The 17061-nt window shown below is 33.6% G+C and overlaps 1 protein-coding gene across 1 annotated transcript in view; it reads left to right on the forward strand.

Annotated features, from left to right (window-relative positions):
• CWC22 (CWC22 spliceosome associated protein homolog) overlaps nt 1–16805 on the forward strand; it is a 63716-nt gene extending 46911 nt beyond the window's left edge. The window contains exons 14-20 of the mRNA XM_033230980.1: nt 2196–2256; nt 6329–6406; nt 7002–7154; nt 8789–8916; nt 10438–10539; nt 10633–10853; nt 15965–16805. Coding sequence (XP_033086871.1) covers nt 2196–2256; nt 6329–6406; nt 7002–7154; nt 8789–8916; nt 10438–10539; nt 10633–10853; nt 15965–16548 — 1327 coding nt within the window. The 3' untranslated portion in view covers nt 16549–16805. The remainder of the gene's footprint in view (nt 1–2195; nt 2257–6328; nt 6407–7001; nt 7155–8788; nt 8917–10437; nt 10540–10632; nt 10854–15964) is intronic.
• Nucleotides 16806–17061: the final 256 nt, after the last annotated feature.

Below are 17061 nucleotides of genomic sequence, written 5' to 3' on the forward strand. Positions count from 1 at the left end.
AAGTCCATAATCATTAATTAGTGATGATTTTATGGTATTTATCAAAAGTAAGGGTGTGGGCATTCCACAGAAATGCAAATATAGTAGCATTATTTCTGAATCAATAAACAATTAACAAATTGAGTTTGCTAATTCTCTTTGAACTATACTGATGATATTTTAAATTCTGTTCATATGAATAGTGGATAAAAGCGTATTTTTTTCTTGCAAGTTATTTTATATTTATTATTTTTACATGTGGTATTTATAAAATGTGGATGCCCTGTGTTTTAAGATGAACCAAGCTAACTTGTAAAAGTAGAGATTATAAAATGTGGATGCCCTGTGTTTTAAGATGAACCAAGCTAACTTGTAAAAGTAGAGATTAAACGCTAACGTCATGCTGAGCTCCTGGAACGTCTTTCACCTCTTGGAATCAGTATAGAAAAATATAAGAAGTTGGCAATATCTAGTAAAAGTAGATAGAGTTATGATAGAATAATATATCATTTATTCTTCCACACTGAGATTTTAATGTAAGCAGGGAAACTTGACCTGTGCTTGCTCCTGCCTTAATTAGGACTTTTCCTGGCTTCTCTAAACATGTAATATACATTTCAAGAAATGACTTTTCAAATTAAGTATTAATTATAGCCTTATGAAATATTGGGTGAGAAAGTATAAATATTCTTATGTTCAAGTTCTACTTCTGGGACTATATGGCCAGGAGCAAATACAAATACCTAAGTCTCATTTTTCTCATCTATAAAAATGAGAGTCAAATTAGATTGTCTCTAAATCCTTCTGAAATCCTATGTATAAACCTAAATCAGTATAGTATTTAAAAGCTTTTATTTCTTTGTCCTCATTGTTAACCATTCTACTTGTTGTTTTATCCAAGCTTTTGAATAGAGTTATTGATCATTTTCTTTCTTAGATTTATTTAACAACTAAATGTAGAACAGAACAGCCAGATCTCTTGAAAACCTTGAGCATTGGGAAGCACTCTTTGAGATCTGGACCTGGTTACCCAGATTTAGAGTACTTAGATTTGTCCTGTAATATGGGATTATCAAGTCAGAATATTTAATAAATTCTTTATGTACAGTTATTATCCTCCAGTGCTTGAAGGAAAAAGTATTGCTGACACTTAAGAATTTACTACCGTCGTACTTGAGTGACCAGTTTGCAGTGGGAAAACATTTGATAAGCATTATATGATTGCAGAAATGAGAGAAACTTACACATCATGTGTTTTGTTTCTTAAAATGAAGAAAACCACATAGAATAGAAACCCTTTTATCTGATTAGTTATGGCTTGAAGTTGGTTGGTTTGAGAGAGTAATACAATTCACTGCATATGCCTCTTTTTTATTTTTATTTTTGCCTTTTTAAGATTGAGATTTTATTCACATGCTATGATACTCACCCTTTTAAAGTGTACATTTACAGTCATCCGCCATGTAACGACTTTTCAGTCAACAATAGACCACATAGGCAATGGTGGTCCCGTAAGATTATAATACCATATTTTTACTAAACCTTTTCTATGTTTAGGTGTGTTTAGATCCATAAATACTTACCATTGTGTTAACAGTTGCCTACAGTATTCAGAAGTACAGTAACATGCTGAACAGGATGTAGCTTAGGGGCAACAGCCATAGCATATAGCCTAGATATATTAGGTTGTACCATCTAGATTTGTGTAAATATACTCTATGATGTTTGCACATGAAAAAATTTCCTAAGTATGCATTTCTCAGTAGATAACCGTGTCATTAAGTGATGCATGACTGCAAGTGGTTTTATTATATTCACAGAGTTGTACAACCATCATCGTTGTCTAATTCCAGAACATTTTTATTACTTTAAACTAAACCCTGAGCCTATTAGCAGTCACTTTCTACTCATTTAATTTACTTTCTGTGTCCATAGATTTGTCACTTCTGAACATCTTGTATAAATGGAATCATACTGTATGTAGTCTTTTGTGTTGGGATTCTTTCACTTAGCATAATTCAAGGATTCATCCATGTTGTATGTATTGGCACTTCATTCTCTGTAGAGTTAAGAGCTATATTTTCCTTATAGATGCAGTACAACAATATGAAATTACAGTAAAGATGATTTAAAACAGTTATTAAAGTAAGATTCTTGTATGTAAGAGTGTACAGTCAATGTTGCAAGCCTTTAACCTATTGTGATCATTTCCACAGTTTAGATTTTGAAGAATGTGCTCACAAATTGCTGAAAATGGAGTTTCCTGAAAGCCAAACAGTATGTTAATACTTTTTCTATTAGGAAATGCATATATTGGTTTTAAAAATGTTTAAGGCTGTTAATGGGTAAGTTTTGTGGATTGAAGCAATACCTCAGTACTAAATATTTATTTTTTAATGTAGGTTTTATATCACTTTAAGATAACACAAAGCTTAGGATGTTTCAGATATATTGCTCACTCTAGGGAATTAAATTTCTACTCAGATGGGATATGGTAAAAAGAGAGTCTCTGAAACACTGCACTTTATGTAGAATTTCTGAGTTGCCTATAAATCAAATTTTGACTTAAATATAGTAGGAAATTTGTTCTTTAATGGATTATGTGGTCCATCTTCTGGATGCACTGCAGGGGTATCCAATATTTTGGTTTCTCTGGGCTACATTGGAAGAAAAATTGTCTTGGGCCACACATAAAATACACTAACACTAACAATAGCTGATAAGCTAAAAAAAAAAAATTGCAAAAAAATAACATAATGTTTTAAGAAAGTTTATGAATTTGTGTTGGGCCCCATTCAAAGCTGTCCTGGACTGCATGCAGCCTCTTGGCCACAGGTTGGACAAGCTTGTGACTAATGCATTCTTTGCGGTAGAAATGATAAAGATCACAGCACATATTACATTGCTCTAGTTGGATATAGAAGAATTTATATAATTTTTTCTTTTTTTTTTTGAGCCAGAGTCTGCCTCTGTCACCCAGGTTAGAGTGCAGTGGCATGATCCCAGCCCACTGCAACCTTTGCATCCCAGGTTCAAGCAATTCTCCTGCCTCGACCTCCCTAGTAGCTGGGATTATAGGCACCCTCTACCACAGCCGGCTAGTTTTTGTATTTTTAATAGAGATGGTATGGTGTTTCACCATGTTGGCCAGGCTGGTCTCAAACTCCTGACCTCAGGTGATCCGCCCACCTTGGCCTCCCAAGCAATGGGATTACAGGCATGAGCCACCACTCCCAGCCTTCATTCATTAATTCCTTTAGTGAAAATTTATTCAGCAGATACTATATGTCAAGTCACACCACAAGATAGCTCCATCTTGGCCCCATGGGACTCACTGTCTTACAGCTTGGTATACTTCACTTTTCAAAGTATCAGAACCCTAATGCCAAGGATAATGAAGATCAGATTAAGTAGATAAAGTTGCTCTTTCTTCGTTTTTTTTTTCTCTAATGTGTATTATATATATTGCTTCCTTCCCATCTAGATATTACATCCTTAGAAACTGAGCTAAAGTTTTTATGATTGTATTTTTCTCACTTTGCTTTACATGTGGTAAACCAGGCATAGATGCCAGAGTGAATGCATCAGCTCTGATGGGCTGTTCAGTTTCTAGTTCTTCTAGGTCTTCTTGATTATCTGAGCTAAGTTACTGTTAGATAAAATTCTTTGTCTTAAGCCTTTAAAAATGTTGATGTGTTACAGAAGTTGGCAGCCTGCGGCGGAGGCCTGCTGCCTGTTTTTATGAATAAAGTGTTACTGGAATATAGAAAGATTCATTCACTGATATATTGTCAATGGCTGTTTTCACACCACAGCCACAGAATAAGTAGTTTTGACAGAGACCATGTAGACTCTAAAGCCTAAAATATTTATTATCTGGCCTTTTACAGAAAAAGTTTACCAGTCTTTATTCTAGAACATACATTAATTATTGAAATATAGTGATATGGAATTTTTAGAAAAAATTATCTTTTTAAATGTAAAAGATTCCTTTTTTTCCCTTTCAAAGTTTTGTTATTGGTATATTAGTAATAGTGTGCTTGTTTGTATGCTGGCCTCACTTGATATGCCATCGCTAGAAGGAAATAAATTAATACATTAAAACCTTTACAATTATAATTGTCACTGAAATTACTGTATGATCTTGTCATGTTATTTGAGGAAGATAATTAAGCCATTATAAATTGTATTAATATTAATCGAGAAGATAGTTATTCCAGAAATAACCTCAGTGCATTTTGATAATATTTGGAAAAGCATCTTAGTGCATTTATTTTCATGCACTCAAAAGACTCTTAAAATTGCTGTAACACTTAATTAAAATGTTAAAATATTTAATTATTATAAGCTAGAGGGAATAACTCTTATAATTGCATTTAGTCTAGGGAAGAAGGTAATTTGTTTTGAAAGTAGTGCATAGCAGTGCTATCAGCATATTATCATGCTCTGTTGCTTAAAAGCTGATTAACTGTTATATTACAAAATATGATGTTGGTAAAAAAAAAGTTGAAAGTGAATTTCATATATGAAGTTACCATAATTTGGTAGAATTTAGAAAAACCTTATTTTTTTAGTTTTTTGTACTGTATGAAATTTTGATAAAGTATGTACAGCTTTTCAGAACTTACACATTTATAAACATTTAGTTGAGATAACTTGAGACTTATCTTTATTTTTATATATATTTTATATTTTCATATATAATTAATATATATGATATAATTATGTATAATATAATATAATTTTATATAATATAATACATATTTTTAAATATTGTTTACTTATATATATATAGCACAGTATAATGGCAACTGAAAGTAGCCAGCTCTATGTTGTAAAGTGAGGCCTTTCAGCTTTGAGTGTTAAGTATCAGTATCTAAAGCGGTGCTGTCCAATACAACTTCCTGTACTGATGGAAGTATTTATATTCTGCACTTTCTAGTACAGTAACCACTAGTCACATGTGGCTTTTGAGTACTTGAAATATGACTAATAATGTGGCTGAAGAACTAATATTTTAATTTTATGTATAATTTAACATAATTTGAATTTAAATAGCCATTAGCCGTAATGGCTAGCGGCTACCATCTTGGACAGCACAATTCTAGAGTATCTGTTTTGTGCTTCTCCAAGATTCCCTTCCTACTTCTTGCCCTAAGTCCTCCTCTGGAGTCTCAGACACATCCTGTTAACATAGATATATGCAGTAAATACTTAATGATATAATTTTTAAAAATATTTACTATTTTTACTTAGGTTGTATCCTGTGTTAGTAAATAAGACAAAATGTCAAAATTGTTAATTGAAAATATAAAGGTCAAAATTAAAAAGCAACACGTTTTTATAGGCTTGCTTTCTGTTTGTATAAAGCAAGTATATTACAGTTACTCTATTTGGAAAATTGTTTTAAGTTTCTGATAAATCTTTATAGAAAGAGATTACACTAATCAGATGAATTCATACCTTTTTTCATTTTGTCTCTTCACCTTATGTTGCTGAGTTTTTTCGTCTATGACATTGCTATAATCAATACATATTTCATTTGAATTATTTCAGAAATTAGTATATTAATTTAAAAACTAATTTGTTAATTAGAAATCATCTGTGGTGATAGTATTTCTTTACTGGGGATTTATCCATTAGTTTAACAGAATTTTCAGAGAGGTTTACATGGCACCTGAATAGGTAATTGGAACAATATACTAGTAGGTATGGAGTGATTCCATTTATTCATATAGATCCATATAGATAGGTCTATGTGAATAACATTTATTTTGAGGTGAGAAAATTCATCCACAGAGGTGTTTTTTGATGTTTCTTTATCAACCAAAGGGTCGTTTATGTTAAGGTTGAAGTTGTACCCACTTATGCCTCTGTAAAGACTAATAATGGTCTGCCTTTTCCATACTGAATATATTCCTTAGCAATTGAGTTTATATCCTTGGGACATATGTAACTGAATTGTTAAATGTTGTGTTGGTGAGTCTATATTTAAAAGAATTCTGCATAGAATCCTTTAAGAATGCAGTGTATTATATCTCTCCCTTATATGTCTGTTTCCTATACTAGGTTTTCTTGATATGGTTCATACTTATCATGAATTTAGAATTTTATAATTAATATAATTAGCATAATGACTGTGGAAGCATAAATGACTGTCAGCCGGACCCAAGGCTTTAAAAAATTATGAGTTTAACATAGATTGAGGTTTTTATTTTATTTGCAAAGTTTTTGAAGTGTTTTAAACCCTTATTTAAAAATGCAGGTCAGTCACTATCATACCAGTAAATTATGTAGTATTTAGTCTCTTTGTGTTTTGAATCATTAATGTATTTTTTTTCCCAAATAGAAAGAACTCTGCAACATGATACTTGATTGCTGTGCCCAGCAGAGGACATATGAAAAATTTTTTGGCTTATTAGCTGGGGTGAGTTCCAGCATCTACTAAGGGAATTCTTAAAACAAGTATTGTAAATTAATTATTTCTGCTTTATGATCTGGCCTCATATAACAACATATTACCATTTTTGCTAAAAGCAAATTATTCTCTCCTTCCTCAGGTTTCCCACTGTCTTCACCTTCCTCTTTTTCTACTTCATTTTTGCAGTGCTTTAACTTTGCATATCACTTTTCCAGAACTTTTTGGAATTTTCCATGCTTTGTAACAATTTCCCAATAGAGAACAATTAAATGCTGTCTTTTCAAAATCTCAAAGCAGTTTCTAAAGTCAAGTACATGTTTAGGCAGCACAATTAAAGCATGATCTACAATATTTCTTTAAGCTCTACCCACATGTGATCAACTATATGTATGATTTTGTTTTAACATGTAAATCTCAGGTAATTAGAAACCATATATATTAACTTCTTTTTTGAGCATCAAATGGCACAAAAGGATTTAGTGATATATGCTCTTTGAAAATATAAAACATATTAAGTTTTGATTCAGTAAATTTAGGATTTAATATGCTCATAATTGTATTAACATTCAATTTTTAACGGTGCTGATTTTTTATTTATTAGCGATTTTGCATGCTGAAGAAAGAGTACATGGAATCCTTTGAAAGTATATTCAAAGAACAGTATGATACCATCCATCGCTTGGAAACAAACAAATTGAGAAATGTTGCTAAGATGTTTGCTCACCTTTTATACACCGATTCACTTCCATGGAGTGTAAGTACATGGGTCAATATTTATACTTCCTTCCTAATTCCCTATTATTCTCAAATAGATTTTGGTATAAGCTAGCTATATTTATCCTATTATGAAATGTGCTTTAAAATGAAATGTGTAGAACTGCTGTCTTTGAGATTATCTTCATGTAATAAGGAATCAGAAAGCTAGGTAAGTAACATACGAGAAATACTGTCTTTGTATTATATTAACCGTCCAAACATGCCAGTGTTTCAATATGATGGCTAGGAGTGTCTTCAGGAAAAATACTGCAGATTTTCATGTTCTCTGTGGACACACATATGCATACACACTCACATCCACATATGCTACTATTTTGGTGGTAAATGTGTCTCTGAATTACTCTCCCTTGATTCCTGAGGGAATAACTCTCCATGGATCCTCTTGTTGGGTTTAAGAAAAATGATTGTCCTAGAAGGATATGTTCTTTTTAGCAGACATTGAAGTTGGGTAAGCTATAGAGAGGATATCCTATAGTCATAGAAGAAAGAAAGATACATTCTTGATGGGGAAATGTGCACTGGATTGAAATTTAAAATGCTTTCATTAAGTTGGCATTTATTTTACAGCTGTTATTCAACCACTGTTAGTTAGCCACCACTTACATACTGTCATTGAGAGAGGTGCTGGGTATTCAAAGTGAATTATACATGGCCCCTCCTTTCAAGAGGGTTACTGTGTAAGATCAGAAGTAAGATATGCCCATAGCAATGATACAAAATAAAAAGGCTTAGATTCTAAGAAAAGCAAAATTGCTAAAGGAATAGAAGGAAAGAAAGAGAAGAGAAGAGGAGAGGAGAAATTACATCCAGGAGGCAGTAGGAAAGAACAGGATTATCTTGTAGAATGCCATCCTACTAATGGTAGAATGCCATCGTACTAATGGTAGAATGAAGCAATATCTCAAACTTACAAAAATTGGTTAGATTTTTATAGTACTTTAAGTACCAAGTATGTCCAGCTGCATTAATAGGCATTTGTAATCTAACCTAGGAGACTAATTGTAATAATTTTTGACTTCTTTTTTCCCCTCTTTGAGAAAATGAAATGAGAATTTTAAACAATTAACTAATGGGCCCCCCGAACACATAACCCATAAAAACTGGAGGTTACTTTTATTTTTATTTGCCCTAAAAATATTTCTTTAGGCATTTCAGTTTTTAAGCCACAGTCTTAATATTCAGAATAAACCATCATACTTTGTCTTTTTTTTTTAATCATATATTATGTGTGGTAAACAAAATTGTAGTCTAATGTGCTAAGTGGCATTTTGCCCCAAACCCTCATATACACCACATTTTGATGAGTAAGGTATAGGAGCTAGTAATCTTTACCATTATATGCTCAAGAGAGGATATCTTCCCTGCTGTAAAAAGCACATTACTCAAAACAGAGAATGAAATCTATTTCTGTAGCATCTTAACATTTTGAAAGTTAGTATAGAGAAGTTTTAAACTTTGTATCAGCATAAGGGGAGATACTCAGAGAGAACTCTGGTTGAAGATGGGAATAAATAGTAATTTTGAGAAACACTTAACCCTACAAATATTGGTCACTCTGTCCTGTCTTTTATAAATTTAAATATGCTTGTCTTTTTAAACTTTAATTTTCAGGTTCTTGAATGTATAAAACTGAGTGAAGAAACCACTACATCATCCAGTAGAATTTTTGTCAAAATATTTTTCCAGGAACTGTGTGAATACATGGGTCTTCCTAAACTTAATGCAAGATTAAAGGATGAGTAAGTTTGCCATTAAGCACTTTGTATTCTTACTGACCTCTGGTTTTCTCCCATTGTAGCAGACATAAGCCCATCCAAGATTGTAAAAACAAGTACTAAGCCCCCTAGGACTTTATTCATCCATTAATCACTATGAATCTCATGTTATGTCTCACAGGACAACGTGCAACTTTTAGTGGTGGTTTTTAGTTTAAATGGAGTTCAAATTAATGCCCTTTGAAGTTTTCTTAGAAAATACAGAATTATTTTTGTATGCTCACTAGAATTCTCCAGTGATATTTATAATTTTATTTTCTTTTTACCCTAATTTTAAGCCTTAGAATGATAACTAATATTATCAGTGGACAATTTTGAATATATATTTCATCTATTAATAATTTTTCAAGTCTATTACATGGAACTAGAGCCTTATTTCAGGACTATTAGGTAATCCTCTCTCACCTTTCTTATTTCCTATTTATTCAGATTGCCACTTAGATTGACTTCTACTCCATTGACACTACTGAAATCATCTTTTCAGATTTCTCAGTGACCACCTGCCATATTCAGTTGTCTTTCTCAGGCTGCATGCCTCTTTACTTCTCTGCCTCACTTATGCAGTTGACCACCTGCTCACTTTGGCTCCACACTTTCTTCTCACTTCCTCTCTCAGTCTCCTCCTCAGCCTGCCTCTTCAGTGTTCCTGAGTTCCACACACTGTCTCTGGACTATTTCATCCACTTCTCTTGACTTCATATACTTACTTATTTGGTCCGTATCTACTTGACCAGGTTCATCTTCTCTCTCTTCAGCAAGCTGTACTCCAGCCACACCAACATTGCCAAGTTTGTGAAACACATCTAGCTCTTCATGCTTGCTTACCTCGGTTTCCACTGTTGGCATTTCCCTGTCTTCTTGATCTGTCTGGCAAGCTCTTAATCATTCTTTTTATATTTAACCTTTTTCTATGGAAAGTTTTTTCTGACTCCACTGAGTAGTTATTCAGTGTGTTGCTGAAAACCAAATGTCCAAAACCACCTTGTTTTGTTAGTGTCTTTCTGTTGTCTCAGTCCATAGATATTGTAATTATGTGGTCTTCATCCTTGATTTCTCCCTTTTGTTGACTACTTTCACCTCTCCCCCAGTACTTTGCACAGTTCTACATATGTGTGTGTATGTGTACATACAACAGAGGAGGTTTTTAACATTTTTTGTACATACACTTTGTATACATATGTGTGTGTATATATGTACTATATATTCATACGTGTATATATGTATATATTTTTCTTTGTGTGTGTAAAAAAGGTTTTTTAAACATCTCCTACATTGTATAATGATGGAAATCAAGTTCAGTACATTATTACTTGACCCTACTCATTTCATTTAGATAGCACGTAGCCTAACCTAATAAGTGACATCAACTAGTTACTTGGTTGTATTTCATTAGTAATTTAATATATCAAAAACCTGAAAAATGACTAAGGATTTTGCCTTTTTATCTTTAAGCAATCTGTTCTCTTTTATTCTTTTCTTTTTTAGAACTCTACAGCCATTCTTTGAAGGATTATTACCCCGAGATAATCCAAGAAACACTCGGTTTGCCATCAACTTCTTTACTTCTATAGGTCTGGGAGGTTTAACGTAAGGATTGTTCTCAGAATTTTATTTTCAGATTATAAAATTATCTCATAATTGTCTTTGAAATAGAATCTAACAGATTATATTTTAAATTAGGGATGAACTGCGTGAACATCTCAAAAATACACCAAAAGTCATCGTGGCACAGAAACCAGATGTTGAGCAAAATAAATCCTCCCCATCCTCTTCCTCTTCAGCGTCCGCCTCTTCAGAGTCTGACTCATCCAACTCTGATTCTGACAGCAGTGATAGCAGTTCAGAGTCTTCCAGTGAAGAAAGCGACTCTTCATCTATCAGTAGTCATAGCTCTGCCTCAGGTATTGAAGCTCATTTGTAATTTGGCTTGCTCTTTTCTAATAAAGACATTGCTGATATTTACAAAGGAAGAAAATAATTTGATTGCTTATTTGTTTTAGAGATCAGTTGTTTAAAAGCCACAATTAATATAAATGGTCCCATCTATCATTGTTGCAGTCTGTAGTATGACATTTATAATGCTGGGATTACCTTTTGCAATCCTCCTAATAGAAATGAAAGTATTTCATTGGCAAATACTTATCTGAGTGATGACTGATATGAAACATCCATTCGTAATGTTTGTAATCTAGTTTATAGGAGCTATCCTGATGTTTTTATTTTAAATAAATGTTAGTGTTTTACTTTTAATATTAAAGCTTTCTGTTTGTAATTGACATATACATTCAGTGTGGATCTCAGATACTATACGAATTTTTATAGAGGGAACACATCTGCAGAGCTAGCACACAGATCAAGATATACCGGTACCCCAGAAGTTCTCTGCATTTCCTCTCCCAGTTACTACTCCTTCCATCCTCATGGCAGCTACTATTCTGATTTGTAATTTCATAAATTAATTTTGCCTGTTGTTACCTTTAGCATTATGTATTGTAGACTCCTTTTTTATGTCTGGCTTTTTTTTTTTTACCATTATGTTTGTGAGATTTAGGTGCATTACTGCATTTAGTTATAGTTAATTCATTCATATTGCTGTGTAGTTTTCTACTATATGAATATACCACAATATATATTTATCATTTTTACTCAACAGACTTTAGATTTACAAGTGATATTTCCATGTATGTTCTTGTACATATCTTTTGATGACCTTATTTATTTATTCACATTTCTACTGAGTATGTACTTATAGGTGGAGTCACTGTGTCATAAAATGTGCATATATTTAGCATTAGTGAATACTGTCAGTTTTCCAAGTGGCTATTCCAATTTACACTCCCACCGGCCATGTTTCAGTAGCTCCTGTCCTCATTAGTACTTCAAATTGGCCATCTTTTTCATTTCAGCCATTCTGGTAGATGTGTGATGGTACTGCATTGTTTTAGTTTTAATTCGCAATTTAACTAATGAAGTGTTTAACTTCATTAGTTTTTATACATTATTGGCCATTTGGATTTTTGTTGTCAAGTGACTGCTCAAGTATTTTACCAATTTTTTTTAATTAAGTTATTTTTTCTGTTGATTTATAGGTTTTCTTTATGTATTCTAGATATGATATCTTTTGCACATATATGTATTGCAAATAACCAGTCCCATTCTTGTCTGCCTGGCCCTGCAGGGCTACCAGAGCTCTAGTGTCTTTCTGTCCCTCAGTAGCATCCCTGAATCAGCAGATGCTCCCAGGGAGAAAGTGGCTGTAGAACATCGCTTACTTCTCAATGTTTCGGCCTCCTCTTGCGTCTTGGCCCCTCTAGTCCTTGTTTTTCCACTAGCTCTCTAATGCCTTTATGTTTTTTACTTTGTAACTGTAACCTTTTATTTTGAACTAATTTTGGACTTAGAAAAGTTGCAAAAACAGTACAGAGAATTTCCATATACTCTTCATCCAACTTCCCCTAATGCTAGCATCTTACATAACCCTGGTTCATTTATCAAACTAGGAAATTAACATTGGAACAGCATTATGGACTAGACTACAGATATGATTTGAAAACCAGTTTTTCCACTAATGTCCTTTTCCTTATTTCAGGATTCTGTTTGCATTTAATTGTATTTTCAGTTTTCTGTATTCTATGATAGTTCCTCTTGGACTTTCCTTGTTCTTAATAGCCTTAACACTTTTGAAGTCCTCTGGTCACTTATTTTGTAACCCGTCCCTCAGTATGGAGTTTCGTTCTAATGTTTTCTCATTATTAGAATGAGATTGGACATTTTTGGCAAGAATACACTAGAAACAATATGTTGTTCTTAGTGCATCTTATCAGCAGGTTCATAATTTTATTTTGGGTGGCAACCTTGATCACTTGAGTAAGGTCGTGTTCACTGGATGTCTTCAGGGAAACTATTTTTCTCTGTGAAAATATCTTGTAGGGAGATGACTTGATACTATGGAAATCTCTTTTTCCTCCAGCTTTTACTCACCAATTTTAACATCCATCTTTGGATCTAGTCTGCAACACTTATTTTTACTATGGTATTTTCCTAATGGCGATTTTTTATTTGTCTGTTTTCTTCTACATCTAGTAATTGAATTTCTTCTGTAAGAAAGCATTGTCCCTCTTCCCTCATTTATTTATTTAGTCAGCTGTGTATATCAATATAGACTCATGACTATTTATCTTATCCTGTGGGTTAAAGTCCAATAAGATGATTTTGTTCAAATCATCTTAGCTTTGGCAATTAGGAGTTCCTTCAACTTGATTTTTGGGTGCTTTTCAGCGTTTTTCAATGGAACATTTTAAAATTGTATCTGGCATTTCTAGTTATTTTCAGCAGGCGCACAGGTTTGCGACAGTCTTCTCTATCCTACCTGGAAGTGGAAATGCTGTAGTAAAAGATGTTTTCAAAGTTTGATCTGGTTCACAGTTTCTGAAAAGGTCTGTGTTGTTTTACCCAAGGTCAGCTCTACTTTCTTTCATTGCAGTATCTTGGTCCAAATAAGGGATTGTCTGTTTATCCTACATGCATGTCATTTCTCATTTTGTTTTGTTTGGCTGCAGTATTTCATCAAATGTGGCATCAATACTTTCCTCTGTAGCCTGAAGTTGAAAGGCTAGTCTTTACACCTTTGTTCCATGGCTTGTTATGTTTCACAGTGTTTTATATACTGTGTGACATCCAGAATTGTGAGGCTGTTTTTTATATTATCAGAGAAAGATTGTTTGCTTACAGGAACTTTTATTCTTGAATTGAAGTATACAAACATTGTTCATTTAACATTCACTATTTTATATTCTACAGAATTTGTTATTTCATGGTATCCATTTTGAGAACAGATGATAACACAGCATGAATTGCTGCAATAAGGAAGCTTGCTGATTCAAAATTAATTTGCCTTCTCATACAATTTCAGTAGAGAACTTTGTTTTATTAATAAAATATTAAATAGCATAAAAGCAGTATGAACTGCCCCGAAATTGGGAAACTGTAATGCAAACATAGCAAATGGAGAAGAGATTGCCTGTTGTGATATGACTGGGTTTTAATATCAATAAAGCCTGACCGTGGTGTACAGTAGAATCAGGGGGACGTTGGTTTAGCACAGATCCAGATGGTTTCTGCTTGGGTAGCTGCAGCTCAGCTGAGCTGTTTGATAGGAACCAGAGAAATAGGTCCTTAGTGGCAAACCAACTGACTGTACCATGTGCCAAAGATAGGCATTTAGTGGAAGAAATAGAGGCTGGTACAGTGAGATTTAGGTAGAGTTAGGGTGACAAGAGGCACTTTTCTATCATATTTTCTCTTTCTTGCATATGTATGAATTTGACAGAAATTTTTGTTAGCGTCTTTGATTTATGCACCCAAATTAAATAACAGATAAACTGATTAAATTTGTTGTATTGCTTAAAGTGGTAAGTTATTTCAGTATAACCATTTTGTATTTATAGTTGTGATTATATCAGCAAAATCAAATTGTTCGAGGTCTTTTCAGAAGAGTTTCTTCAGAAATTAAGCCTTTGTGGCTCTAATAAAGCCTATGACTGTAAATCGTAACATGTCTGCTCGTTGGTACAGTTAGTGCCTCTCTGGTAACCAGAGGGGAGAACTATTGTTTTTGCAGAAAGAGGCCTTTGGGATCTTATAGATCCTGTAGATAAATTGATCAGAAACCAGCAAAGAAATGATAGGAAACAAAAAGAAAGAAGACAGGAACACAGGCACCAGGAAACAAGGACTGAGAGAGGAAGGTCAGAAAAACACAGAGATCAAACTTCAAGAGATTCAAATTGGAGAGATCCTATAACAACGTACACATCAGACAAAGATGTTCCTTCTGAACGAAATAACTACAATAGAGTTGTGAATGACAGAGACCAAGAAATGCATATAGATTTAGAAAATAAGCATGGTGATCCCAAAAAGAAGAGAGGAGAGAGAAGAAATTGAGAAATACATATTCATGCTGTTGAGCAAACCCAGTTGTTCTACTCCTCCTATGTTTAGGGAGTGAATGCTAGTTTGGGTGATCATTGTATTTTGATCTGACATAATATTCCTATGAATAACACACTATGGGCTGGAATTTCAGTTTTTGAATTAAATTTGATAAGTAGAAATGTACCATTTGAGTCGCTTTCTAAAATTTTTACATTTGCAAAAAATTTCTGTTTACTATCTTAAATCTAAAAATCAAAACACTACTTTAGTAACTCATGTTGAGATACTATATATTCCCCTTCCTCCCTCCCCTCCCCTCCCCTTCCCTTTTTTTTTTTTTTTGACAGAGTCCCACTTTGTTACCCAGGCTGGAGTGCAGTGGTGCATTCTTGGCTTACTGCAACCTTTGCCTCCCAGGCTCAGTTGATCCTCCCACCACAGGCTCCTGAGTAGCTGAGACTACAGGCTCATGCCACCACTGCTGGCTAATTTTTGAATTTTTTGTAGAGAAGGGGTTTCACTCTGTTACCCAAACTGGTCTCCAACTTCTGGGCTCAAGCAGTCTGCCCCCCACCCACTCTGCTTCCCAATGTGCTGAGATTACAGGCATGAGCCACTACACCTGGATTGAAATGTTGTATATTCTTAAAAGGCCGAGGTGGGCAGATCACCTGAGGTTGGGAGTTCGAGACCAGCCTGACCAACGTGGAGAAACCCTGTCTCTACTAAAAATACAAAAATTAGCCAGACATGGTGGCAGATACCTGTAATCCCAGCTATTCCGGAGGCTGAGGCAAGAGAATCGCTTGAACCCAGGAGGCAGAGGTTGTGGTGAGCCGAGATTGCGCCATTGCACTCCAGCCTGGGCAACAAGAGCAAAACTGTCTCAAAAAAAAAAAAAAAAAGTAAGCATTTGGTAAGACCTTGTGTCATCAGACTTTCTGTTCAATCAATTTGGCTTTGCATCCGGTTTATCTGAGTTAATAAATCTACAGTGTATCGGTAAATGTGATTGTTATAATTTTGAAATTAAGATTGAAATAAAAGCTAACTGTCTTTTATTTTACACATGCAGCTAATGATGTAAGAAAGAAGGGACATGGAAAGACCAGAAGTAAAGAAGTAGATAAATTGATCAGAAACCAGCAAAGAAATGATAGGAAACAAAAAGAAAGAAGACAGGAACACAGGCACCAGGAAACAAGGACTGAGAGAGGAAGGTCAGAAAAACACAGAGATCAAACTTCAAGAGATTCAAATTGGAGAGATCCTATAACAACGTACACATCAGACAAAGATGTTCCTTCTGAACGAAATAACTACAATAGAGTTGTGAATGACAGAGACCAAGAAATGCATATAGATTTAGAAAATAAGCATGGTGATCCCAAAAAGAAGAGAGGAGAGAGAGGAAATTCTTTTTCTGAAAATGAGAAGCATAGATACCGAAATAAAGACAGTGAAAATTTCATAAGAAAAGATAGATCAAAGTCAAGGGAAATGAATAGAAAGCACTCAGACTCAAGAAGTGATGAAGATAGATATCAAAATGGTGCCGAGAGACGATGGGAAAAATCTAGCAGATACTCTGAACAATCCAGAGAATCAAAGAAAAATCAGGACCGGCGAAGAGAAAAGTCTCCAACAAAACAAAAATAATTCTACAAAATGATATAAACTGGACATGCCTTATATTCAGTTGAAACAAATTATTTTTTACTTTGATTGACAAACTTTATAGAGAATTCTTGTATAAAGTACTGGTTTGTATTTGTAAATTTAAAAAATGTTTTCATTTTAACATGTTTTATAATTGATACATCTCAAGGCCCTGTACATAAAATTATTTGAAAAGATTCACCAGAAAGAGATGTAAGTCTTGCTTATATTTTGTAAATAAAATGATCAAATGCTCATTGATTCAGTGATGTTTTTTCAATTGACAAAATATTTTTTTGAATTGTTTAAGAAGCTGTTATAGTGAATTATCAGTGCTTTTTTGTTTGTAACTGAAGACCAAAACAGGTGAACCTTTTCAGTTTAACATTTTTGCTTTGTTAATGAGATATTATGAATATTTTTCAGGTGGTCACTTTTTTTTTTAAGTAGAGGATTTATTACAATTTTCATATTAGGCTTTGAACAAAGTATGTAATGTGTAATTTTTTTCAC

Source organism: Trachypithecus francoisi, unplaced genomic scaffold (genome assembly GCF_009764315.1).
Source record: "Trachypithecus francoisi isolate TF-2019V2 unplaced genomic scaffold, Tfra_2.0 Lachesis_group13, whole genome shotgun sequence".
In the NCBI taxonomy this organism is placed as follows: Eukaryota; Metazoa; Chordata; class Mammalia; order Primates; family Cercopithecidae; genus Trachypithecus; species Trachypithecus francoisi.